General features: G+C 37.9%; 1 protein-coding gene across 3 annotated transcripts; it reads right to left on the bottom strand.

Moving 5' to 3' along the window:
• Positions 1-278: 278 nt before the first annotated feature.
• ubn2 (ubinuclein 2) lies at positions 279-25581 on the bottom strand. Of its 3 annotated transcripts, XM_004913792.4 has the most exons (17): positions 24854-25580; positions 22669-22761; positions 20173-20274; positions 19630-19767; positions 19302-19408; positions 18182-18662; positions 17074-17144; positions 15948-16077; positions 14053-14171; positions 13339-13452; positions 13094-13237; positions 11959-12009; positions 10902-10944; positions 9143-10714; positions 5460-5706; positions 4456-4545; positions 279-3163 (listed from the first exon to the last, which is right to left on the bottom strand). In XM_004913792.4, exons 1-17 carry the CDS (start codon positions 25277-25279, stop codon positions 3114-3116), a joined length of 3978 nt encoding a protein of 1325 aa, XP_004913849.2. In that variant the 5' UTR covers positions 25280-25580; the 3' UTR covers positions 279-3113. The 3 variants fall into 3 exon arrangements, with proteins under 3 accessions (XP_004913849.2, XP_012816915.2, XP_017949130.2); XM_012961461.3 differs by lacking the exon at positions 4456-4545; XM_018093641.2 differs by lacking the exons at positions 279-3163; positions 4456-4545 and having other exon boundaries at positions 5566-5745; positions 24854-25581.
• Positions 25582-25969: the final 388 nt, after the last annotated feature.

The following is a 25969-nucleotide window of genomic DNA, read 5'->3' as shown; positions in this document are numbered from 1 at the left end:
AATTCAAAACCAAAAACTTTAACTTTAACCCCTTTGTGAATTTTTCCATTGCAAAACAGATAAACATTTAAAAAAAACCAATGTATAGAGACATAAAGCAGTCACAAAGTGGTTTAGCATAGCATGTAACACACAATGTATACTATAGGTGTAGAGGGCACAAATAAAAAACAGCAGACACAGAAAATACCTTTTCTTTGAAGCTTAACTCATGTCATTAATTATCACACCCAAAGCAGCAAAATCACATTTCTGAGAAGAAAAAAAGCACAAAAATGTAATTTTAATAATTTTTAATATTTAAATACTAAGTTTCTGCACATTTCTCTTGCCCCCAAAATTGCACCCACTTGACCCCCCTTTCAAAAAGAAAACAAAAAAATCTTTGCGTTTCCACGATCAACGGGATTCTACTTTCGGGATTGCCAGGGTTTTGGGTATCCCTACTGCCAGAAAAGGCACCTCTTACTGACACATATACATAAACAGAACAGACAGGACACTACATTTTTTTTGGAGACTACCTGGATCACTTGAAAAGTATGTAGAAAATGTCAGATCATTTTATTTGGGATCCTCTTCACAATAAGGTCTTTCACTAGTGTTGGTGGCAGGTAATGAAAAAAATCAATGCCAAATTTCTCTGAGAAGACAGGGTTAAAAAATACCTGGCACCATGAGGATTGAAACTAAAGTACAGGAAATAAAAGGCACTTAAATAGTGATCTGTAATTTCAAAGGGTGGATGGAGACTAAAACAAAGCAGTACAACATTCGCCTAATGGAATAGTGGCCGCTGTGTCAATGACACAGACCAGAGGTTCTAATTGTAACTTTCACCAACAGCTATATGTTATTCTTACAGTTACTTCCGGTCTTGCATAAAGCAGCATCCTATTAATCTCTAGGTCTGGTGAAAGCAAAAAAACTAATCACCGCTCGTATCTGTTTCTAACAATCCAACTGGAAATTAGACCTGCAAAAAGCCCTAAAAAAAAAAACGGACATAAAATGGCTGTGGCTAAATGACCCTTCCAAGAGGATGCCGATATAACTCCAAATAAGAATGAGTTATCGGATTTAGTTCAACAGGGTGAGTGAAATTAAACAAATGTAAAACTACGGTGAAGCTTTTTCTAATTCGGCAAAGGTCACACTTATAGCAGCAACAAGGATGACTTTTTAAAGTTTAAAACTATACACTGCATTTCTCCAATAGCCAGCTGAAATACAGGTCTTCTTGTGTTAACTGTGGTGGTTAAATATATATTTATATATAAATGGTCCATCCCTTTATTGCCCTCCAAGCAGGATAACTGTCTCACAGCAGTTGCTCTTACTAGTGGGTTAGCATCTGTGTTCAGCTTGACTGTCTATAAGAGATGCAGGAGTACCAAACCCGCCATATAATGCTGTCTTGATACAAGCAGAGAATGATCAGCAACAATGAGTCTACACAAAGAAATACTATTATCTGCTACTGAGGGGAAAGACAGAATTATTGCTTTTTGGTAGCAAAAATCAAGGAAAGGGGGTGGCCAGATAAAAGTTCTTTTAGAATAACTAAACTTAGGATGAACCAAGTCTCTAAGTCATATAAGCAAGGCAACGGAGAAAGTTAACCTTTAAACCTAAATGAATTCATAGATCCTGGAGGATGTCCAACTCAGATGTCTTATGTGCTCCATGTTCTTGTCTGGAATGTCAGTTTCATGGAAATCCATCAAATGTAGACTTATGCAAGTATTATTCAATGTCCCGTTGGGATATTTAATTACCAGTGATAACTCCAGCCTAAATCCAAGTGCAACAGATGAATCTGAAGTAACACCATAGCATCCTTTTTAAAACTTGAAAACCTTCCAAGCACCAGTCTGAAGCCCAGTAGAAGTTTACATGACTTTGCAGACGTCATTTTCCTTTACATCCTCCCTTTAACTGAACACTGTAAAATAACTGAAAGAATGTAACTTGCATTGAAACGTTGCTTTAAACTTTAAAGTTTTTTTTCAAGAATCTAGGCAGTAAAAATGACCCAATTAAACCTTCATTATTAGATGGTCAGTTCTGTGATGTAACAGTGAAATAAACCTATGTTCAAGACCATCCAATATTTTAATTGTACAAAGTATCCATCTTTCCAGTCCTCTCTCTTCCTAAATTTTCTCTTGTAGGGTTACAACAATCCTTCACTGTTATGGTACTGGACAAAAAAACATGTAGCGCAGTAAGTAATCCTAACAAGTGCAGTTTGTGTTACATCAGTGCAAACCTACCTAAGCAAATTTCAACTTGGTCATTTCAATGCAAACGTATAATTTAACTGCCAATGCAGCACTTGCTTTAACCTATGGATGAGTTAATAAATTACCTGTTCAAGACAGGGAGTTAAAATGCCCACACTAAAACATGATTTGTAAAGTAATATTCTAATATTTTAAAAAAGCTACTTTTGAAAAATATGTTATGTTTTTTTTTTTTTGGATGATTTGTATATAGCTATCTAGTATGGCAGGAACTAAATACAGATAAGGGTGGGCACAGTTTTATAATTATTTTCTCTAACGATCACATGTATTATTGAAAAAAATAAGTCTCCACTTCTCATTTTCCTCCATTTCATCAATACCTGATATTTTAAAAGAGGGATGGGGGACAACATGTTCTCAGGTTTTTTTTTTGTAAATTGAACATTGTTAAACTTGTGCTGTAATCCGTTCCATAAAATAGAATGGAATGCAAACTTCTGAATATTGATCGCACTGTCTTTCATTTATGATCAGCAACAAAAATAAGACAATCTTTTTGACCAGTGACTCAGTGTATTAGGGAGGGGCTAGTATGCTTCCATCATTTTTGTGCCTCATAAAAAAGCCTTTGTGGGTTGGTAGCACCATCTTATAGCCAGTCATGCACAGCCCAGTCTTTATCCATAGTCTTCCTCTTTTTGATCAAGTAATTCTTCTGCTCTCCACAGTGCTTGGGATAAGAGTAATGTAAACATAGACAGCACACGGCAGCTTGTGCTGCTGGAAAAGCACTTTCTGATAGGGCAGCTCCTGGCCAATCAGAAAAACATAAACCTGTGATCTGTACTTTCATTTTCTTAGTTGTCACCGATTTTTACGTGATAATTTGGAGTCTCCTTTATTTTGGCTTCCATCTGAGGAAAAGGAAAATAAATAAAGATTTAGTTTTTTAATGCATTTTAAAGTCTGAGCTTTCAGAAGGAGCCAGCGCTACACATTAGAACTGCTTTTAGGTAACCTATTGTTTCTCCTACTCCCACGTAACTGGAGGAGTCCCAAGCCGGACTTGGATTTCTTACTATTGAGTGCTATTCTGATATCTACTGGGATCTGCTATCTTGCTACCTTCCCATTGTTCTGCTGATCGGCTGCTGAGAGCGAGGAGCTATCAATCCAACTTGCAGCGCAGCAGTAAAAAGAGACTGAAGTTTATCAGAGCACATATCACATGGCTGTGGCACTCTGGGAAACAATAAGGCTAGGCCCCTGCGAAAATAGTATGAAAACCCTTCTATAGAAGAATCCATACTGGTGACAATGGCTCTACCTGGACAATTTTCATTTCTATTTTCATTCAGTTAAAGTGTTTTGATAGACTGTCTACAAGAATATGAAAGTTATACCTATTGTTCACAATACCAAAATACACATATCTGAGACAACCTTAATTTGGTGCTATTCCTTACTTGACTAAGGGGAGATTATTGCAAATCCCTATAAAGGCATGGACATACCAACAAGTGAATGCTACTTGCAAAACAAACAGAGTCTGTCCCCTGTGATCCATGTAAGAAACATTCTGCCTACTATAAGACTGGTTCAGGCTGAGAATTCACCCCAATGCTCCAATAAGTGCCTGATGTGCCTGCACTAGGAGGCATTGCGCTGGGCTGGGTGCAAGCACATGGGCCGACCAGATGGCTCTGGTTCTGGGAGACCAGAACAATATCAAGGCTCCTGGCACAATATTTTTGGGTGTAAAAAATACAGCACACAGTAAAGCCACTTAAATAAATTGGGGGAATCATGACAAATGTATTGATTAGGAGTTTATAAAAAAAATAAGCACAGGATGACAATCCAGCCGTATGCTTGAAAAATCAAAATGTGCCCTGAAACACTGAATCTGGGTGCAGGCACACTTAGCCGATGTCCGCCAACAAATGTGAGACTTTTATTCCTTTTTCATGGCTAGGTTACCTATAGCTTGATGCAATAAACACAAATGTCTGGTTTGTGTGGATTTATTTCACCAATATTTAAGTGTACTTATAGCTTGATGACAATGTCACTGTAGAAAAAGCAAAATAGAAAAGAATGCCACCTCTTGCCAAAATGCAATTTGAGAATGTAAATAATTTAAATTGGGGTAGTTGTTACAAATGGCAGAGGTGGCCATGTGACAGCTGTTTAAAACATCCCTTACCTGTGAACTGTTGTTGCAAGTGAGGAGGCAAACTGGAGTGAGATATCGTGGGTGTGTGCGGAGAGGTGGTCTGTAAGCCTTTCAGTAAATCTAAGAAAGGAAGAACAAAAAGGAAAGGAAGACAGAAGGACTAAAGAGGATAAAGTTCCCAAGGCATGGCATAAGTGCACCTGTATGTGTGAGGTAGAAAAGGATAAACATACCAGATCTGATACAAGCAAAGTGCTCATTAGCTGGACACTTATCTACACATGACTAACACTGAGGCCACATTAGCAAAGAAAAATCTGCTTTACTATCAAGGCATGGAGAACATGCCCTTGGGGGGGAAAAACCTCTTCTGCACAGCAATTCACTGCATTGTTAAAGTGGTGGCTGGATGGCTGATTCATTTAGTCTGCACTTGCTACATTAACCTGTGAAATAGCCCAAGATCGTTTTCTTACTGATACAAAATGGAATTACTAGCGTTGTGTATAATCAGGGGAGAAAAAAAAAATGTGTCGGTAGATGAACAATACAAAAGAACTCACAACAGCTTCTCATAACTGGTAGATTACAAGATGTTCTTTTTCGACAAATACTTGTTTTAAGAGCTAAACATTTTTAATTTATATAAAATTAACTATTATAGTGATTAGAAATAATGTAGGTTTTTTGCTGAAGGATGAGGTTGATGTGCCATTGGTCTTCCAATTGCATTCTCATGCTGTAGACTTCTGCAGGTCTGGCTGAGCTTAACAGGTCTATGATGACACCCAAATTCAAACTACTTTCTATTTGAAGTGGTAAGAATCCAGAGATTATGTTTTGCCTATATCTGCACTTAATGCTGCAATTACATTGTTTTTAAGGGTTGTAGAAAAATGTTTTCACTGAATGCTTGGCCTAGTGACAGAAGGTACAATCTATAACTAAACAAAATATATATACTTAAGTTAAAAAAAAAAGATGAAAACAGTTATAATGTATCTGGTCAAGTTATTTAATTTTGAAGTCCTTACTTTGAGTGAGGTTGTGATGGAAAGCTGCCGAGGTAGAACCTGGAGATGTTACCACACCAGAGGTTTCACTTCCAAAACTGAGAAGCTCCAACGGAAACTGGAATGGCATGGTGACTGGAACCAAGCCGCCAAGCATTCCAAAGGGGCCAAGTGAAGCAGTCGTCACACTTGGATTTGTTACAGAGAGCGGTGAAGTCATAAGGGTCAGAGGTGAAGCATTTGCAAGAATAGAGGCTGCTGCTGCAGACTGAAGAGATTGTTAATATTAAAAGTTGTAATGCAACACCTACAGCCAGAAACAAAAAATAAGTGAAAACATTAAATCATTACATAAAACAGACACCCTGCTCGAGGAAGGACAATGCTAACAAGTACCATTATGTGTAGCGCACTTGGGCACTGCAACTCAATATGGAATAGAATAATATTGATCAAAATAAAAGCGAGGAATTCTAATAGAGAAGCTTTAACTTTAACTTTTAGTATGACGTCGAGAGACAATTTGCAACTGGTCTTCATTTTTTATTATTTGAGGTTTTGTAATTATTCCACTTTTTGTTCAGCAACTCTCCAGTTTGAAATTTCAGCAGATATCTGGTTGCTAGGGTCCAAGTTACCTTAGAAACTAGGTGTTGGTTTGAATGAGAGGCCAATATTTTTATAGTAGAGAACCTAAACAAAGTAATAAAAAATAATAAAATTGTAACCTCACAGAGCCAGGCAGTGACCCCCTTTTGAAAGTTGGAAAGAGTCAGAAGGCAAATAATTTAAACTATAAAAAAATAAGACCAATAAAAAAAAAATGACCAATACCAATAAGATCAATTAAAAAGTTGCTTAGAATTGGCCATTCTATGACATGCTAAAACTTAACTCAAAGGTGAACCACCCCTTTAAATAAAGCAGTTAACCGTTAAGGACTTTGTCTATGGTTTTTAACTTAAATATACAAGCATATTTTCAAAAGCGTTTTTTTGGCTCCAGATTTCAATTTAAATTAATTTTTATAATACATCTACAAGCCTGGCAATGATCTAACATGTTCTTCAGAGCTAGTGTTAATATCATAAAATGGAATCTGTGCTCTGGGAGATCTGGGCACAGCAAACTAGTGAAAGCATATATATATATATATATATATATATATATATATATATATATATATATATATATTTGTTTTCATTAGTTGGCTGTGGGCAATATTTGGTTATGCAAGAGGTCTTTCAAAACATTTATGTAACCATATGTACCAATATAGGCGGATCATTTCTGTTCTGGGGCAATTCATTTCATTTCATTGCAAGTACAGATTTTGCAACAATTAATGGAAGAAAAGTAAAATTATTCCGACACAAAACTCTGATCCTATTAGAAATAGCATACATAAAGTATGTTTCTTAATCACAGTCAGTCCCCTACAGAGAGATTACATGTACACGTTGAGCTCAGTAGCAAAGAGGATATAAAGGGATAAAAACCACACAGTTGCCACATACAACTATGATTGCTCTTCGCAAAACTGTGCTCCACTGGTAGCCTATGAACAAAAACAGCAACTTGTATTTTCAGAGGAAATAAGGGTCTCTGGAAACACCTACCAATGAGACTGCACAACAGTGGCAATCAGAGCACCCCAAGCTATTCTTTCACTGTGCTGATATATATAGAAAGTCTGTTTAATCCTGATAAGGAAGAATTCAAACAGGGAAGCTTTTGCGGCACCATAGCCCTTTAGCTAGAAGAGAGGCAAGTGTCAGCTGGGAAACATTGCATGTTCCATCCCCCAAGCAATTCCTATATGTTACTAAAGGAACGGTTTTTGGCTATTGCAGAGGCTGGCCGGAGTGTGTAAGCACAGTGTAAAGCCACAGTGCAGCCATATGACTAGCAGTGATGTTAAAACCTGAGCAGCAGTTCTCTACTGGCTGAGCAAATGTCTCATCTGTCACAGACCTAAAATGCAAAGTTCAGTCTCTTTATTTATTAGATTATGCTTGAGGCTTCATAGAGAAAATTAAATACATGAATGGCATCTATTATCTAAAATGCTAGGGACCTACGTTACCGGTTTTAGAGGGTCTGTAATTTGGAGCACAGTAATTAAAATCTAAACACAGTTAAACAAGAAAAAATAAACACAAAATTGCTTTGCCACATTATGACACATAATGACTTTAAAAATTATATTGAAAAAAAAATATTTTTTTTTTTAAAAAAAAAGGTGCAGATATTTGCAGATATTCAGCATAACAGATCCAATACCTTCACATTTTAAGAGTAAATAGTAAGCTAATTTATAAATAAGGCAAAATACTGTCTTGGTGGCTACTGAGTTTAAAAAACTGCAACATGAGGACATGAGAAAAGTTAAAAGGATGTGTGACTTCAATTTCCTTTTGTTGAACCTTTTAATATTAGTTTGTTAGGCTACCTCTAACAATTTCAAGCAAGATGAACCCCACTTTTTGACAAGAGCCCATTAATTTGAGCTTATATAGAAACGTGGCATAGATCTGAAATATAAATGTAATTAAATTTCAGATAGTGAAGGACACTATGATAACACGGTCACCACAGCAATTCCAACGAGCCATTTCCCTGGATACCTTATGCTGGGAGTGTAAGGTCACTGCCTCACATTGTTGCATTGTAAAGTGATAAATTCTTGGACTTGAAGTCTGCATCCTGTAGAAGGTGGTGCACAGATTCTCAGGAAAGCAAAAGGACTTCAATTCCCAGAATCCATCAAGTCTGAATGGCACAGGGTAAGAGTACGCTGCATTACAGTGAGATTCTAGAGCAGGGATCCCCAACCTTTCTTACTCATGAGCCACAGTCAAATGTAAAAAAGACTTGGGGAGCAACACAAGCACAATAAAAGTTCATGGAGGAGCCAAATAAGGGCTAAGATTGGCTATTAGGCAGCCTCTATGCACCCTATCAGCTTACAGGGGGCTTTATATGGTAGCAAACATTGTATTTATTCAACCAAAACTTGCCCCCAAGTCAGGAATTCAAAAATAACTTCCTGGTTTGGGGGCACTGAGAGCAACATCCAAGGGGTTGGGGAGCAACATGTTTAGAAACCACTAAAAACAGAACTTAAATGAAAATTGTAAAAGTGCTCATTGAAGAACTAAGTTTATATTAACTTTTTATTTGTGTTTAGATTGCCTTTAACTGCTGCACAGACTAGAATTTGGAAACAATGTTGTATCTGAAGGAGAAAAAAATTAAATAAAAACACAATGTCTGTTAGCTTGTAGTTTTTCGGCCATCAAATTTATAGCACCCAGCCAAGCAGAGTACCCATTAAGAATAGCAGTCTTTATTTTATTAAAAAGAAAAACACCGCAGTCAAGTAAAGCCGTCAACATCATGACTCTTCTTGTGTGTCATTTGGCTTCTTTCCATTTTGTATACAGGTCTTACTATAGAGTTAGTGGGATCAATTTGAGAATTACATCAGACTGGGGGACATTAAACTATCAGACTTCTATTCTCAGCAATTCTCAGTATTTACTGTACTCTCTATCAGGAAGAAAAGAATAAACAGGTACTAATCACACTTTTTTATCCAGGTTTTTACGCTGTTACCAAACAATCAGTATTATTAAACATTACAAAATAACAGTCAAGAGAATAATTTGCATATGAATAACAATAGATTTCTCAACTCTCACCTGCACAGTGGCAGCTGCAACTGGAGACCCTGAGGCAGATGGTTGTCTATGAGGCGTTGACTGTTTGGTAGCACCCAGAGTTCCGTTACCTGCACCAGGAGTAAGGTTAGTCCTGTTTATAGAGCTTGAATTTGTTCTGTTTGGAATATTCAAGACAGCATTAGCCACTGTAGCTTTAACAGTTCCAGGTGGCAGCGGATTAAGTGGTTTTGTAGATGGAACCGAATGCTTTAGAGGCTGGTTGGGTGGTTTGGGTGAAGGGCTTAGCATTTTTGGTGAAGAATTAGGTATTTTCAAGGGCTGGACAGGCATTTTTGAGGAAGGACTTGTTAGTCTCGGAGATGGGGGGTTTGGTTTTGGAGAAGAGTTTGGAACCTTAGATGGAAGAGAGGGGCTCTTTATTGGTTGCGTTGTTACTGTACCTCTACCAGCAGGCAGCGGATTTACTGTGGGTGAAGAACGACCAATATTAAGTCCACCTGGCACCTTGTGATGTGTAATACTCTGTGAAACCAGAGAAGCAGAACTGGAAGAACTAGCAATGGGCTTACAAGAAGGGGCTATAGTATAAGGGGATTTAAATCCAGATGCAGATCCTTGGACAACCACATTTTTCGCCAAAAAATTACTCGAGGTAGACAAGAGTGTTGTACGAGGACCTGGAGCATGCTGGTTGCTAGAAGAGGGGGAAGAGGGAGGTCGATAACCAGTGTTTTTTTCAGGGGTCTTTATAACAGGAGAAGTGGAAGATATCTGAGGACTGCTGGTTAGTCGTACAACTGGGTTAGTGTGTGATTTGCTGATAGTTGCTTGCAAGGGTGTAACATAGTTTTGTTGAATTGGAGATTGCTGATTAACTTTGACTGCCTGCATGGAGGGAACTTTCTGGACTTGTGATGATGAGGAAGAAACATGAGCCTGTGAAGATGATATTACAGATGTTGAAGGGGTGGAGGACGAAGAAGAGCACACTGCTTTGGCCTGAATTGCAGATGAAGCCTTTACTTTCACAGGTGTAGATGAAGAAACTTCAGCCTGCACAGACCTCTGCATTCCTTGTTGGAGCAACTTTGCTGGTAGTGGTTCCAAAGATACTTTGGGGTTTTGAATGGAAGACCCTGCAATAAGCCCCGAGACCACCGTGGAATGGGCTACTGCTAGATCCTGGGGTTTCTTTGGTACAGGGGCCGAATGGCCTGCAATTAGACTAGATGCATGTGAAGGTTGATCAGCTTTTTTAGGACCACCTAATGGCAACTTGCTCATGATAGAAGCAAGTTTCTCTTCTCTTAAGGCAACTCTAGGCCTTGAGGTTGGTGTTTCAATGCATGAACTTGGAGGAGCACTAGCTCCATTATTTAGAACAGCCAATGCATCTGAGATAGAATCTAATGAAGGTGGCTTTAAAGAAAGGTCTTCATCCAAAGAGTCATCCAGACAAATGGTCTCTGAAGTTGGGGTACAATTGGAGCTGGAAAGTCCAAGAACTGGAGTTACTGTGTGAGGAGTAGGTACACGCACCAATGTAGAGATAGGTGTGGAGGTTTTTTGCTCCTTTTTTGGACTGGATTCCTAAAATTGAAAAAGAAATAAAACTTTGTATAAAAATCACTTCATTACAAATCAAATGGGAAAAAACAGCTTTTAGAAAATGTTAAAAAAACAAAAAAAAAAAACTACACTACTGTCTAAAAATTCCATGCAACATTGCATTAAAGTGCAGCTGGGTAACTGGAATTCTTCATTAAATGTAACTTGCCTTGACTTTGGGTTTAGGGGCCAGAATAACTTTTTTCTTGGCACTGTGGAAAGAAAAAAAAATTATAACACAAAAAAAACCACAGCAGTTTCCAGTTTCAAAATAATACTCTATATACAGTTAAGTGTAAAAGTAAAAAGTAGTAAACAACTACTGTAGGAATCAGGCGTTAAACAACATATTTGAAAAAGTTACAAACTCTACAACAAAAAAATAGTACCTGTGGCATATGACAAAAGTTTGGAAATCTATCATTTGTCCAGTGATAAACACTATTAATTACCTAATTTATAACACATTACCATATGAGTTTAACGTGCTGACAAACACAGAACATTATAAAATCTGACACCTCAGACTTAGGCTGTCTCTCAACAACCATGGGCTCCTCTACACAACTGAGGATCTGCAGAGGAAGCTAACTGATGCCTAAGAGCTGTGGCACATGGGGAGATTAGTCGCCACACGACAAATCTCCCTTGTCGCAGGCGACTAATCTCCCAGATATGCCATCCCACCGGCTAGAATGTAAATAGCCGGTGGAACGTCATGCCGCGTATGCCATCCAACCGCAAATTCTAGCAGGTGGGATGGAATATTAGTCGCCCGAGACTAATCTCCCCATCTGTCACGGCCCTAAAAGACAGGGAAGGCTACAAAAAAATTAGCAAAATGGCTCCAGCTTGCAATTTCCACTGTCTGTAAAATAATCAAGAAGTTACCAAGTTTTAAAGTCTGGAAAAATAAAATCTAACTTCCTATTAATTTTTGAAAATGTGTTTTCTTTAACAGTGACTCTTTTCTACTTTTCCCTTACATAATTATGTAACTTGGCAAAGTAGCCAACCATTTGCATTAAACTGTATATATCTATCTATACACACACACACACAATGTAAAAACCTGAAACTATATTACAAATAACTGAAAAACTAACTATTCAAGGCACCAAGATAAATTATTTGATTTTGCATATGCAGAAGAGTTTCCCTGAAAACAAAAGATTGTCTTAGCATAGCATAGAAAAGATAGAAAGCAGAAACGCCTCTCTACTTACGGTGCAGAAGTGAGATGACTGTGTACTTTGCGGCTCTCTTTAAACAGCATCCTAAAAGTACAAATTTAATATTTAACATTATTCAACAACATTGTAATATTTGCAAAAACTTGTCGGACTATGATGCCCTGTGACCTTGCTTTATCTAAACTGCACTTTGTTCTTTAAAGGGGATATCAAACCTAGAAATAAAATGTTGCCTAATCTAAGAAATTCTAAGCAACTTTTCAATATACATTACAGATGTTAAGTGTTTTTTAAAGTTATTTGTAAATGTAATTGCGATTGCCATTTGTCCCCTTTTGTTCTCTGGCATGGTTATGACAAGCCAGCAGATTAAACAGACCTATCTTTGCTGAAGGAGAGATGACAACACTGGTTAAAAATCCAGACAAGAGTAGAGATAGGGATAATAAAACACTGCTTTCAATAACAACCATTTGTGAAATGACTTTAAATGGGAATGTGATTTAGAACTGCAATTTTTTCATCATGCAACATTTTTTTTTGTTTTAAATCCCCTTTAAAGCTATGGCTAGCAAGGTTCCATACCACAAATGAAAACGCCCTTGATTGGATATCAGTGAGCAAGGATGCAATATTTGAACCATTAAAGAATAAGTAAACCTTTTTTTTCTGAGTAAAATTACTCTAAACAGCACCCAGAATTACTTACCTTTGTCCCAGCATTCTCTCTGACCAGTTTCCTCAGTCAGAAGGTATTCCCTTATTGTTGCTTCCTTGTGCAGTGAAGCCCCGCCCCCACTTCCTGTTCAGGGGTCTCATTAAAAAAAAAAAAAAAAAAAAAAAAAAAAACGGCTAATGCACAGACTGGCTCCTGTTGCCTCCAGTAATGCGCAGAAGGCTCTCCACTCCAACAACCTTGGCGAATTGAAGAGAGAACTGAACAGAAGTGGGGGCGGGGCTTCACTCTGCACAAGGAAGCAACCAAAAAGAATACCTTCTGACTGAGGAAACAGGTCAGAGAGAATGCTGGGACAAAGGTAAGTAATTCTGGAGGCTGTTTAGAGTAATTTTACTCATAGAAAAAAAAAAGGTTTACTTATTCTTTAAACTGTAGCAGGAGAGAGGGGTCTCCTCTGCTTTTCAGGATACCATGAGTAAGATTTCTTACCTAGACTGCATCCAGCCTTTAGGCCATAATGGTTTCACTTCTGTCTCCATGAAGGCTTTTAGATAATCCTCTGCCGATAGGCTTTTATTGGGCACAAGTTCATAACATCCAAGCTTATTTTTTACAAGATTACAGAGCAAATCTCTATAAAAAAAATACAAAACATAAAACAATATAAAAAAAAAAAGTTATAGCCTATCAACAAATTTCAGACACAGCAAATACAGCATAATGTTACTGCCTACCTTAAAGTGTCATCCCAGCAAAACTTTTTTCGTGGTCCCATTACTCTTTTACCAGGCTTCTCCTCATCATCCTCTTCAGATGGGTTTCGATCCCGATCATCCTCAGCTTGGTGCCTTATTGAAAGAAAGGAAACAGATAAACTCTATCTGTTCTTTCAACTGTGGATTTTTCAATATTATTATTATTATTAACGTACATAGTTTAGGTCTTTCAAAAGATAAGTTGTGACTGGACAGTGTTTATGTCCCAGTGGGATTCAGGGCTCTTTTGCTTCTTAACACCTGCTAGCCATTCTGATATGGAGGAACCAATAAACTGTGCTTTGCTTTTATTTGCTTGTCTTTTTTTCTCATTCATTTTATCTTCTCTACCCTCTACCTTTCTCCTGCATACTAGTTCCACTATATGATTCTTTTGGAGGGCAGAAGATTCCAATGTGTATTTTGAGATGCATTGTAGAATTTGACTAATGTGTTCCCCAAACCTATACACTGTAAACACTTGTGAGCAGTGTCATCTAATCCACAATTTTTATTCTATAACTTGCATTTGAGCCATACTATCCATATCAATTGGTGTGCACAGTGCCCCCACATAGCCATAAGTACATTACAATATAAAAACCCATTTCACTTTCCAACTTGTAAATAAATTTAGAAAGCACAAATATTTTGGCTTATACATAAAAGAAAAAAAATTAAAAAGGTACACACTTTGCATTTTTGGCCTGAGTATGTGCTTGGCACTCCTCTTGATATCGGTTTAGCTGAGCAGGCATAACATTGCTAATAGCAAGTTTCAGCCTTTGAAGAGGTTCTTTTAAAAGATCGTCCTAAGAAAGATAAGCAGTACTAGTTAGACAAATGACATACACCAAACTTTTCCACATAAATAAAAACACAGTATGTACAATAGGTTGAGACAATGGAAATAGTGGCATGTGTCCAACAGTGTTTAGAGAATCATTAGCCCACAGGTGAAAGGGGCTTCTTCACCTTCTCATAGGAATAGGAATAGGAATTCAGTTTCTTTAGGGCCATCTGCTTATCAAGTGGGTTAGTTCTCTCTGAATGCCCAAAATCTAAAAAATATGTGGCCATATGCATTTGTTTCTTTTGCATGTGCTCTGTAGTTGACATTCTTCATCCTGAGGCACATATAAGGTTTTGTGAAGAATACCCTACTACTATTATTGTTTTAAAAGAGGGAGACATGGATAATTTCAAAATTAAAACAATTGTGTCTGTTTCACTGGGGGGGGGGGGGTAAAATTGGCATTAAAGTACCAGAAAAAATAAATAAGCTGCTACACTAGAAACTATGCCATGGCTTCACTTTTGCAAATCCCTTTTAGGGGCAGGCCAGTGTCTATTTAAAATCAAATAATTTATACAGTGATTAATGAACCTTATATTGTAAAATACTAACATGTTACCAAGGAGATACCGGACTATATAAAGGCAAAAAGCTTTAAGATAGAGCTTTGTACTCAGATGACTTAATACAGGTATGGGACCCATTATCCAGAATGCTTGGGATCTGAGGTTTTCCAGATACCCCTAATGGATCCCATACCTGTAATTCAGATCTCCTACCTTAAAGGAACATTAACACCAAAAAATGAAAGTGTATAAAAGTAATTACAATATAATGTACTGTTGCCCTGCATTTCTACAACTGGTGTGTTTGCCTCAGAAAGACTACTATAGTTTATATAAGTAAGTTGCTGTGTAGCCATGGGGGCAGCCATTCAAAGGAGAAAAGGCACAGGTTACTTAGCAGATAACAGATAAACCTCCATTATATGGGGCTTATCTACTAGTTATCTGCTATGTAACCTGTGCCTTTTCTCCATTTTTACAGGTTGAATGGCTGCCCCCATGGCTACACAGCAGCTTATTTATATAGTAGCTTTTCTGTAACAAAAACACCACACTTTAATTTGTTGATGTTACTGTTCCTTTAAGTCTACTAAAAAAATTATTTAAATAGTAATTAAACCCAACAGGATTGTTTTGGTTCCAATAAGAATTACTTATATCTTTAGTACAAATTACTGTTTTATTACTACAGAGAAAAAGGAAAACATTTTAAAAAATGTAAATTATTTGATTAAAATGGTGTCTATGAGAGAGGGCCTTTCGGTAATTCGGAACTTTCTGGATAATGGGTCCGACACCTGTACTATTATATTTTACACTAGGGTTGCATTTTAGAGTCATGTGACAAAAATTACATTATTAAGCGGAGTTTATAAGGATATAATAGGGTTATAAGGATATGTATGGCTCTTGGGTATAGGTACTATAGGGACATAGGATATTATAGGGAAATAAGCAGGGGAAAATGGAATTCAAGCACTGGCACCCTAAGCACCATTTTAGGAAAAAAGGCCTAAGGCTATTTGAAAACATTTTTACACAGGAAGTTCTAAAGGTAAATTGTTGTGAAGTTACAGCAAATCACCAACTTATGCTACTTTTCTCTTTAAACAAAGGTTGCATCCCTAGTAAAGCCTGTAACCTTTGGCAATTTTTTTTTTGAATGTACAATGAAACCATGTTAAAGCAACAACCAGTTTATGCCAAAAGAGCATTTAGATGTTTACCTGTATGTGAAGATGAAGTTTTTTCAAGCGCTTGACAAGTGTGTCTTTACTGCATGGCACAAATGCCTCTATATGGCCATAAACACCATTCCTGTTACCGGGACTTAGTTCTTGTAACTGCAGTTCAATACTGCCAAATAAAAATTTTACTTCTGTTAGCACTCTACTAAATTGATGTGCATTATAGCATTTCTACGAGCTTTACACAATTCATAAACAGGATAGAGTTGTGCTGCAGTAAACATTGCCCTTTGTTGTAAAATGAACTGGCAGTCATTCAGTTACATGTATGCAACGTAAAATGTATGCCCATAAATCACCCTATAATCAATTAATCTGTTGCAACCAATTTACAATATAAATTTTAAGCCTGAAATCTGTAAAACAAAAAATGCAATTAGCACCAAGGTTTGCAAGGTTGACAAACGAGCAAATCTTTCCCCCGATATGCCCACCTTGGGTGTGAAATATCGTGCTAATACGACTGTTTGGCCCTAGGGCCAAACATTTGCATTGCAAAGAAGGGGATAGGAAAAGTCAGAGTGAGGACTACATCAATGAGCCGATGCAGTCCCTGATCCAACAAAAAAAACCAAGCCTGTTCGATCGACGTCTGATCAATCTCTAGCCAGATATTGTCTGGGGAAGCCTGTAGGAGGGCCCCATACATGGGCAGATAAGATGCAGAGTCAGTGACGTGAATTGGCAGATGAAATCTGTCCGTGTATGGCCACCTGTATTATGAAACTGTACAGCGGTGTAAAAACACCTGTAGAATATACAATGTGGCAACATGGTAGCAAGTTCTACAGCAAATTAAAGGGGAATTAACGGCAATACCTTGGGCACATATTTTGTGATGCATATTGTCTCTACAATTGTTAGGGTAAGGCCCCAGATAGTTAGCCTGTGTATAAGCATGGAAGCAAAAAATGCGTTGGGTGCAGGCACACACAGCCGGTATCCGCCAACTAACACAAGACTCTTCGTTTGTAGGCAGATTTCGGCTGCATGTGCCTGCACCTAGACAGATACAATCCTTTCAGGTGCAGGCACAACAAGATGATTTTTCAAGGATATGGGTGGGATAATTCTTAGAATACAGATAGTAAGAAGATGTACATACTCTAACAAAATGTTGTTAATCTCTTGAGTAAAAAATTTCTTCCGACCTTCTTCATCAAACATTTTAGCAGCCTGCAAAAAAAAAACAGTGATCACGTTATCAAAACGATAAAAGACAACAAATCCTATTCAGTGTTTGATATAATTAAAACATCACACTGTGTCCTCAGCATAATACATTATTAGATTTTCAACATATGGGAGAAAAGAAAGTAAAAAGCAAGTTGAGCAGATATTGTGTATAAAGCTGGATTTCCTGTTGTTTTTGGGTTGTTTGGAGTAGAAAGACCATGGTCCAACCTCAGATGCAGAGTTCTGTTTGCAGAGGCTGAAATGTAGACATCGAAACTGAAATACACTATTAAGAGAATTCTAAAAACATAACTTTTGGTAAAAATTTACTGAAAAGTTGTTTTGAATTCTGTCCTCAGAATTGTCCTGTCCTGATCTTGGTACAGTCACAGTTACTCCACATGCTGATTACGGTTTTTGTTTTTACCTTGCTCCATGGAATGTTTAATGATTTAGATACTTTTTCGTACCCCTGCCCTGATTGATACCTTTCAATGAGGAGATCATCCTATAGGAACAGCCAAACTTTATCTGTAATTAATCAGACCCAGTTTAATTGATGTCCGGTGTATACTAACTACTATTTTGAGATGAGATTGAATGTGATTGATTCTGAATGCAGCCACATCTTTGATTATTAAATGCAACTGGGTTTGATTTTTGTTTTTATTTCTTTCACCAAAAATAGTTTCGGATTTGTTTTCAACTTCTTTGTATAGATGGGAATTTTGCAATAAAGGTGGGATGAGTTTTGACAGGATTTATCTGTTTTTTTTTTTTTATTAATCAAAAACCTACCATTTTGCAGGGGTGAAACGACTTTATATTCTCTGTTAATTTAAGGCAGAAGAGAAAATGTGAATAATAAGAGATAGTAAGCAAGGATAAGAAACTTCTGAACTAATAGGCGGCAACAAATGTAAATTGAAATGTATGCAGCATTGCAGAACTGTAGACTTTTTTTTTTTTTTTTTTTTAAAAAGAAATAAATCTTAAAAAATTGTATTTGTATAAAACACGCCTTTCTGGTCACTCACCACTCGTAAATCAGCAATACGTTTTTCCAACGGAGCTGGAAGTCCCTCAGGAAGAGGTGGCACTTGTTTCGGTAGCTGCACCTCAGCAGGGTTTACAGATTGCCCAATGCTACCATTCTCTCCAAGGTCAGAACCTGCTGGGCTGTCATTAGATGCAGAATCCAAAAGCTTATCAAAATCAAAGTCACTTAGCATCTCCAGAGCACTTTCTGCTTCCTGCATGAGTTCCCTCTCGCTGCCAAAGATTGCAAGAACTGGATCAGCGCCAAGTCCAAGGTCAGACAAATCATTAGAAGCAGCAGAGACTGGTTTAGGGGCAGCATTAACCACAGTTACAGTTGGTGGATTCGGTTTGTTTACTTTTTTATGTATGGCATCTTTCTCTTTTTGAAATTTCCGCAGCATGGCAGCAAGGGCCATAGAGTCTTTATAAAGTTTTTTCTTTTTCTTGTCTGGTTTGTGGGAATTGAAGGCCATGACACTGTAAAAGAAAAAAAAAAAAAAGTTTTTGCTGGAAAACAAACTATATGGTAAAAAGGGGTAGTGCTGAAAAGTACAATAAGATGTTATAGCCGCTTCTTCTGGTAGATATGGGCATCTGATTCTAGGTGTGGTTCAGACTTTTTTGGTTGAAGCTGTCCTTTTGAGTGACAACATTTGCTTATTGCCACCCAGGTAATCACACCTTTTCATGGCCCTAAAGCTCATGCCACATGGGGTGGAACCTGCCTCTATGCCTCAAAAAGCTTACAAAGGCACACAAAGCAGATTTCGCACGACGTAGCTGCTAGAGTATGCAGTTGCGTGCCAAAATCCGACTCGTGTACCTGCACCCAGGCCGTCACAACAGTTCCAGGTACAGGCACAACATTATGCTTTCTGAACGTAAGGGCGGATTCTTGACCTGCATTTATCAGCAGGCCAAGAATCCGCACAGTGTGGCATTTACCCAACAGGTTTTCCTATTAGTGTGGCACTTGGATTACATGCAGTAGGAGCTACATGGTAGGTGACAAGGAGCTTATGGCCAGCAACACCTTCAGAAAATCAAGGACAGCACTCCTAGGATTTAGGGTCATTACACAATCAATATTTGATACAGATTAATCTCTAAACATACCCTATCTGTTTAGCAGCTTTTATTTTCTTAGGCTTCTCTTTCTCCGTGCTCTCCTCTTTCCTCTTTCGTTTCTTCAAGGATCGCTCCTCATCTTTAATTTTCGATACCTTTTGAAAAGCACATTTTTAATAAAAACCGAAACATTGATTTTAATCAAAATAAATAAAATACTGAATTACAATTTTTTTTTTTAGACTGGATTTATAAAAAATTGTTAAACAATAAAACAATGGAGTCTCTATATAGATAAATATATAACATCAACAAAAAAAATCAATGGAGAGACTTTTTTTTTTTTTCTTTTGAAATTTAACAAGAAATTCCTCACTTTTGATGATTTGTGCTTCTTATTCTCAACAAAATCTTCGTTTTCTGAATCTGAAGCCTGCCTAAATTGCAGTGTTCCTGTGTTGATGTAAAATCCTCCATATTTTGTATTCAATGAAGCTGGCACCAATTCATCATACTAGAAGCGTGATAAAAGTGAAATAAAAGTACATTAAAGACTGCTTTTTTTTACCATACTCCAAATGAAAAACAAATTAACTTTACAGTCAGTGACAACTAAGAATGCAAATAACTAGAAATTAATGTATTGCTACAAACTACATCGATAAGCTAAATAAATTCTATAAAACCATTCACAAATTGGTTTTGGGAATTTTCTGTGAAGTGGCAGAATCAGAATATGTGTCAAAGTGCAAAAAGCGAAAACATTTGATACCAATACATGTTTACAGTGCAAGAATTAAAATTCTAATGAAGCAAAGACGACTTAAGAGATGGTTGTTATAAGAGTTGGAAACTGGAACACAGCTAAGAGAAGAAGAAACTACAAAATTGTAAACAATAATCAGCACAGACTACTCACTGCCTCAGAGTTGTCAATAAAGGGGTCTGTCTCATCATAGCCATAACCAATATCAATCAGATCTTGCATACGGTCTTTACGATGATGATGACTTTTCACTCCCTCAAAAGAAAAAATATATATTTAATATATTATGAGCAGTGATACCTTGTTTATATACACACAGAACAAAAATATCAATTCTGTTTAAAAACTGTACAATTCTACATAAACCCTATTAAAAAGAAATGAGCATCCATTGCGTTTCTTAAAAGGAAACTACCATCAAGACAAAGTTCATACAAATGCCTCAGAAAACAAGTTTATCAGATGAAATATTCTAACATTGTGAAAAAGCAGCAAGTTGTTGCATTGCATGCTTACAGTCCTGTATTCCCTGAAACACATGCATTTACCTCAATTATTTTAGAAGGCAGGAGTCACGCCCTGCATTTATCATTAATCTGCGCTCTTTATAACAGAGTATTCGGCTTAAAATGCAGAAGGCGGAGAGAACACCAGGTCGCTGCATGCAGTGATTTCAGTTGATCTGAAGGGAAAGGTATTTTTAGAGTGATTTATTGCTTGCGTGAGCATCACTCTCCAGCGGGTGACAAAGGCCCTTCTGTGTCATTGCCCTTAGGGATGGGGTCGCCCTTTGCTTTGTTGCTAATATGTTTACAGACTGCTGCTTGTCAGCCTTTTTTTCTGTTTCCCATATCTAAGTACCAAAGACTGCCTCTCCAAAAACTGTACTCTGTGATGCACTTCATTCCTGGTTACCTTCATTCTAGTTCCTCATCCTATCTGCATTGCTGAGCTTTTGCCTGAATTCAGCCACACTGGTTTCTATCTTGTAATAAGACTTTGCTTAGCCAGTCTATCTAGGATATTTCTAATATTTAGAAAATGGTTCTATAGTCTACAGCATGGGAAAACGTATAACGTATAAATTCCCTTCTTGTAATGACTTTTTCAAACAGTGATAAGCAGCAATTAAACAGAAACATCTGCAGAAGCATTAAATAACAGCAGATACAACTTGCTAGGTCCTTCCTAAAACAGCAGGCTCTTTATTTAATGCAAAGATTTGTGGTCTAGCAATGCATTTTCATAAATTGAGCAAAGGGAACATATACTGTATATATTGTGACATTTACATTCTATATACACAGTTTATTGTGAGTCAGTCCCTAAGCTCAGTAACTGACAGCAGCACAAAGCATGTACAGTGAATCAGTAAAAAAAGAAGATGGGGAGCTACTGGGGGCATCTTTGGAGGTACAGATCTTCCTGCTAAAGGGTTGTAGTTGCCTTGGGCTGGTACAGAAGCACAAGCCATAATGTGTAGCATTACTACTCTATGTCCTTGTTAAGCTTTAGGTCTCCCTTAATTATAGGATAGCAACAGGTTCTGCCAACTTAAATAAGACTTTAAAACACGGGGCATAATTATAACAATTTAACTAATTTTCTTGATTCTCTTGATTTTATTTCACTGAATTTCATGCGTTAGAACATTTTCCAACTTATTTGAGTGGTTTTCTAGAGTAAGTCAAATTCCATTCAAAATTTAAACAAACCGTCATGTGCTCATTTGTTTGAATTATCTTATCAGTTTTTTGGCTCTTTTACTTCTTTATAAAAATCTATTAAAATCAAGAAAATGAAATAGCAAAAAATGTTAAATCTTAACAGAGTTCAAAATAAGTTTTCACCTCGACCACTGGATAAACAGCTGTTAGATTGCAATTTACTCACAATTTACAATAAGACTGATTATATTAGATTATCCATATCACTTAATTTGGTAAGACATTACCAGCTATACTAAAACAGATATGTGCTACTGATACTGGGTTAATGAACCACACAGGATATTCATATATCAGTAATAGAAAATATATTTACTCACTTTTGTTACAAGGATCAAGTGTACCAGGTAACACCCAACACCATGAGGCTGGAAGTTCATATTTTGGCCATCAGTGCACTAGCCAGCAAGTTTGATGCAACTAATTCAGGATTCAACATAATTCTAGCATTTACAACATTCAGCCCACTGAATCCAAAGCCTCAAAGTCAATGCAATTTTTTTGAAGATAAGCATATCTAAATTAGGGTTTGGATTTGAGTCTGTATTCAGTCTAATTCAGTCCAATTTTTGTTATTTAGGCAAAATCCAAAAATTATGGCTTTGGCGCAAACCAAGTTCAAACAGTTATTTTTTGTAATGTTTTTGTAATTTTAAACTTTTACCAGTCAACAAATCAAACATCAAATCAATCTATACAACAATCAAATCTATACAACACAAGCATATATATATTATATAACTCAAATCTACTTAAACTTGGATTACATTTAACAGTTTCAGTATAAGCAAAGGGTTAAGAATTGCAAAAGAAAGTTTTACCGGGACCTGTCCCTAAATAGTACAACAAAACCATTTCTGGGGCCTTCACTCATAGGTTATGAATCATGATTTATAGAAAACAACATCACCAAAATACTTACATATTTGGCTTCAAACTTCTTAGCCAAGTTTTCTACTTCTAGCCTCTCTCGTTCTTCGTCATTAAATGGATCGTGAGATGGCGGAGGCTTTGACTAAGAAAAGAACAAATGGGATCAGTACCAGAAATACAGCACTTCAAACTTCTACCTTTACCAAGAAAAGACCATCTGACATGGCCTATAGGTTTTAAATGGATACTATCATCACAAAAATCAACCTTATTTTGCTTGTACTACAAATTGTATATAAGCAGTAAAGTGCTACATTGTCAAAATTCCCGGTATTATTAATATTATTTCAATGTCCATTTTTTTCCTTTCTGCTGTATCACCTAACCTTTATCACCCCAGTGTTCTAATGTAGTTCTGTCACATGTCTTTTCAGTCAAAAGTTATCATACTAAAGGAACAGTAACATCAAAAAATGAGTGTTTTAAAGTCGGGCTGGGCGATATACCGTTTAATACCGAATACCGGTGTTTTTTTTTTTTTTAAAACTATATTCATTTTTCAGATACCGCAATACCGGGGTGTCAGGGTACTCACCCGTGCGGGCCGGTCTCGCGCGCGTCCCGTTGTCCGCGGGACGTTGCGCACGCGCGGCCAGGTGCGCGTGCGTCAAAGCACACGTACATGTCAAAGCGTGCACGTCCGCGACGCGCTGACGGCGCCGGTTCTGCGCATGCGTGGGGGGTATTTAAAGCTATCAAACGCCTCCTCCTGTGCTATGTTGTCTGCGGCCTTGCCTGGGAAACTAAGCCTGCCTGATTTACCTTACGACTTTCTTGTTGCTGATCCTTCGCTTGCCTGACTCTGATTTTCAATACTGCAGTAATTATTCTCTAATTTATTAGGAAATGGGGTTAACACCTAATCATGCATGGAAAAAAAAAAAAATACCGTCAAATACCGTGAAACCGATATAATTTTGAAAAATACCGTGATATAAATTTTTGGTCATACCGCCCAGCTCTATTTTAAAGTAATTAAAATATTATGTACTATATTCTTGCACTGGTAGAAGTTGTGTGTTTGATTCAGAAACCCAACTAGAGTTTATATAAACAAAGCTGATATGTAGCCACATGGGCAGTCATTCAATCTGGAAAAAAGGAGAAAGTGCACTGGTTACATAGATAACAGATCAAATCTTGTAGATTGTAAGCTCTTTTGGGCAGGCCCCTCTTCACCTCTTGTATCGGTTACTGATTGCTTTATATGTTACTCTGTATGTCCAATGTATGTAACCCACATATTGTACAGCGCTGCGGAATATGTTGGCGCTTTATAAATAAATGTTAATGTAATAATGTAATTCTGTCCTATGTGTTGTCTGCTACGTAACCTGTGCTTTTCTCCTTTTTTCAATTTGAATGGCTGCCCCCATGGCTACACAGCAGCTTTGTTTATATAAACTATAGCACGGTTCCCGAAACAAACACACAACTTTTACCAGTTCAGGGTAATAGTACATAAAATAATAATTACTTTGATACACTTTCATTTTTTGGTATTATTGTTCCTTTAAATGCAGGGGGTTATAAATTGTTCTTTGGGTCTTGTGTGATAGGTCTTGAGGCTCAAGCAAATTGGCCAGAAAAGGTAGCAGAGATTTATTGCAATTGCAGACGACTTACATCCCCGTGCGGCATTAGCCTTGTTAGTTGTAATCATGTAAATATGATGAGCTTAGGGAAAGGCTAGGCTGATTTGCTATACAAAGGGATGATTCCACCAAAAAATCTGTTCTTTAACAGACTATATGCCCATTTTTCAAAGCAAATGAACAATACCTAAAACATATAATACACCTGGCACTTATTACCAGTTTTCATAGTACTTTCATCAGAATCACTGAAGAATACAGATTAAGGGAACAATTTTTGATGAAAGAAACAAGGCAAAGTCACTCTCCTATTTTAATGAAAAGGCAAATAGACATTATTGTTAGTAAATAATTTCTCTTCATGATTTGATTTTCAGTATAATGCCATGCTTGGAGCTAACAAATGTAGTGTAAGATGTGGGTACAAGCTGCCTGCTGATAATTGAGAGCTCCCTTTCTGCAGCTTATGCACTGGTATTACATGTACAACTGCAGTTTATGCACTGGTATTACATGTACGACTGCAGATTAGAGGCTGTCAGTGCCAAACAGGAAGGCCTAGGATCCCGCACGTCTCACCTGTCCAGCGACTTCCTTGGCCGCAACCGGGATCCGTCCTGCCCTCTGCTCTTTCTGCAGCAGCTCAGGGTAACTAAATTCCGCACAGCCCTCCTCTGTGGGATCAGTTAGTGCCAACTCCAGCCTCACAGTCCCTGGCACTCGGGGCCGGTCAGCCCCCTCGGGTTTGGCCAGTACATGACAGATGCCAGTCTCTATGGCAGGAGCCGTGGGTTCCCGTTGCAGCCGGTGAGCCAGCGCTTGCTGGGAAGGCCTGTGCTGTAGCATGGCTTGCTGTGCGGCCCGGGGCTGCGGTGGCCTTTGTGCCGGCGGCTGCAGGGGAGGTGGGGTTCGCTGGTGCTGCTGTTCCACAGTCAGGACTGGGCCGGTCTCGCGTGGTTTCATGGGTGACAGACTTACAAACGGAACCCTACGCGGCTCCGCCATTCCTTCCTCTCTCACTCACACACACAGTCTCTCACAGCTGCCGAGAACAATTTCTTTCGCGCGTCCTGCGAGTTCCTCCGGTTTATTCACAGTCCCCGTACCAGGTGCAAACTTGCCTTCCGCTGGTGACGGCTCCCTTATTATTGTTTCCTAGCTGCTGCTGCTACCGCCGCCACCTCCTGCCCCACCGCTTTGGCCTCTCTATGTGCCGCTGCCATCTTGGACCCCACATAAATAATAACAGGTCCACTTACTATGGCGCATGCGCGCCTGGGAGCTGGGATGTGGGCGGGTACCTCTACGTCATTACGCTACACGTGCTGCCTTCTTCGCGTTTGTTTTACATTGTACGAAATCTACGCATTTTACGTTTATTACGGTTGTCATGGTAGCAAGGACGCGGAGCTCTGATGGGCTAGTGATTTAAAGGTATACTGCCATCAAACTGTAAAGGCTTTGCTTGTGGTTATGTAGTGAAAAATGTACCCCCTTATTATAAAAGATTATATAGGTCACCAGGAAGACGGTATAAAGGCAGGGGGGCTGAAGGCAGGGTGCTTTATACCTGTCATGGAACTCTGAAGTAACTTTATTAGTGTTATTATTAAACAATAAATTGGTGTATTCATTAAACATACAGGAGAACATACAATACAATCAATAACCAATACATTAGGTAAGCAGGCCCCT

This window comes from Xenopus tropicalis, chromosome 4 (assembly GCF_000004195.4).
Source record: "Xenopus tropicalis strain Nigerian chromosome 4, UCB_Xtro_10.0, whole genome shotgun sequence".
Classification (NCBI taxonomy): Eukaryota; Metazoa; Chordata; class Amphibia; order Anura; family Pipidae; genus Xenopus; species Xenopus tropicalis.
This window is presented reverse-complemented; position numbering and strand designations above follow the sequence as displayed.